We start from the raw sequence: 2,511 nt of genomic DNA, 5'->3' as shown, positions 1-2,511 counted from the left end.
TATGTCTCATCTGGTTATCAGATCGGTGAAGGTCGATCTCCCACCGGCTCTTAGACTATTGAGAATTCTCCACGCTATCGTCGTGACAAGCCGCGTTATATCGTATATATATATATATATATATATATATATATATATATATATATATATATATGGGGTATTCCATGCCAAATCGACCACTTTTGACCCCGACCCTTTTCGATTTGGCCGAAAGTTTTCCATCCTTTTCTACCCTATAAAAAACGGTTCTCAGAATTTTTTTGAATTTTTTTACCTAACTCCAAAAAAGTTATGAATTTTTCAAAAATAGCTTTTTTATTTTCAAATAGCCATAACTTTTTCAAAACTAAACATTTAGGTACTTTTTTTTTTTAAAATTTTTGTTTTTAGATGTACTTTCCGATTAAAAATATTAAAAAATTTTTTTAAGTTAATACATATGGAATTTTTCATTTTTTTGACAAAAATAATTGATTTTTCGAAGTTCGACATTTTTTTTTTTTTAATTTTTTTTTTCTAAAATAAACTTTAATCAATTCCACAGTTATCCCTGTAGAACCCAGATTGGGCCGATTTCTCTTTCTATTTTTTTTTATTCAAGTAAAAAAAAATTGTTAAATTTTCAAAAATGGAAAAAAAATTTTTTTTCATAAATTTTATTTATATAATGAGATAAATACAATTCAACGATTTTACGGCATTACATTCACAATTTAGAGGCTTCATCGATGACTGTAATTAGTAAGATCAATAATTGATGCAGCTAAAATTAATTACTTTTCTCTCTGTCGTTTAAATATTTTACAAATTCTGTGTTCATTCGAATTCGAAAAGTTTTTAACTAGTAAACAACCATTTTTGTCCGGAATTATACACTGTAGTTGTTGAGTTCCTGTAATCGGTTTCGTTTTCAAAAATCGATCATTTAAATCATTTACTGCTGTGTCATAATCTTCTTCTGGGGAAAACTTCACTATAATATTCGGCAAGTTATCCGGTGCAGAAGCCCATTCAAAAAGTTCTTCTGGTGTCGTTATTTGTTTGTCTACCGCGAGTTGGAGACTTGCTCTCGCTGCAAGTCGTTTGAGAATACCACCGATTCCATCACACGGACCTTTCCCATGGGCAGTCGCAAAAAAATGCCATTCAGCAGGAATATCAAAATCATCTTCGTGGTAATATAAATTTACAAAGTTTTTAAAGTTTTTAAATTGTTGAGGAGCTCCATCAGAAACATAATAAATCTTGTTACAACGTTCAGGAAGACTTTTCACGTAATCAGTTATTATTTCGATGAAAACATGAACAGCAACGGCATCATGTTTGTTAGAATCTGAGATAATTACTAAACTTTTGTGTTCAAGTTTGTTATTTACTTTATAATAAATAACGACTGGAAAAACTGTTGCCTGATTATTATTCCAGTGAAAACCAGCTGCCGCATTTTGTACTACGAAGGCATAATTTTCTGCAAAATCACAAATAATAACGTATTCGTTTGGTTTCAATGTTTCTTTCAATGTCTTCAAGAATTGGGCTTGCTCCTTAGCAATGAACGAATGAGGTAGAAGAATTTCTAACTCACTACAAAATTTTTCCACAAATTCTTCTGTAGGCTTAATAATAGTTTCTAAACTACTTCTCGGTTTTGATATCCAATATTTATATGTAATATTCTCGATTTCCCGGTCCTCAAAACATTTTAGTAAAATTTTACTCAACTCATCGACCCCAGGACAGTTTTTACATCCACCTAAATAACACTGAAAAGATGGATTTTCACATATAATCATGCTCAAGTAATCGCTGTAGTGTTTAATGGGCTTTTCTGTGTTCCTTGTCAAAGAATAAATATTTGCACCTAAAATAACAGTAATTTAGTAAACTTAAAATTCACGCATTTATAATTATTAATTAATTTGATAATTACCAAGCATCATTAACTTCACGTTTTGATGAATCGTACACACGCAGATGGTGTGTGTTCCACTTGCCCCTGCTAACACACAATGTTTTGGTCGCAAAAAAGCGAATTTTGAAAATCCAATTCTCTCAGCAGGATTTATTTCACAGAAACAGTGGTATAATTCTTTTGAGTTAGACAGGATAAGTCTTTTTGGACGTGTATCCGATTACCATCATCACTTCGAATTGATACAAAGTCTTTCATACCGGGCATTTGAGCACTATACTCATCATCGTTGTAAAAATTTTCAACTTTTAATTTTACCTGATCAGTAATTGTCCTCCCTATACAAAAATGTTGAGTAATTCAGTTTTCAAGTGTATTTAAAACATCGATTTTACGCTACCCATACCTAATTTCGATTCAGGTGTAGAAAGTAAACCCGTTTCTTCAACCAAATTTTTTGCTACTCTTGACAAATGTCTTGATGTATTCATAGTTTCACAAATACGTCTCTCACTCCATTTTACAGGTAATAATATTAAAATTTGTATTTTCAAAGACTTATCAGTTTCTTTATCGTTGAATTTATCATACAACATTTT

At 30.9% G+C, this 2,511-nt stretch overlaps 1 protein-coding gene across 1 annotated transcript; it reads right to left on the bottom strand.

Annotated features, from left to right (window-relative positions):
* Nucleotides 1–616: 616 nt before the first annotated feature.
* On the bottom strand, nt 617–2,042 carry LOC123274058. The gene is made up of 2 exons (XM_044741557.1): nt 1,931–2,042; nt 617–1,861 (listed from the first exon to the last, which is right to left on the bottom strand). Exons 1-2 carry the CDS (start codon nt 1,938–1,940, stop codon nt 774–776), a joined length of 1,098 nt encoding a protein of 365 aa, XP_044597492.1. The 5' UTR covers nt 1,941–2,042; the 3' UTR covers nt 617–773.
* Nucleotides 2,043–2,511: the final 469 nt, after the last annotated feature.

Source organism: Cotesia glomerata, unplaced genomic scaffold (assembly GCF_020080835.1).
Source record: "Cotesia glomerata isolate CgM1 unplaced genomic scaffold, MPM_Cglom_v2.3 scaffold_20, whole genome shotgun sequence".
NCBI lineage: Eukaryota > Metazoa > Arthropoda > Insecta > Hymenoptera > Braconidae > Cotesia > Cotesia glomerata.
This window is presented reverse-complemented; position numbering and strand designations above follow the sequence as displayed.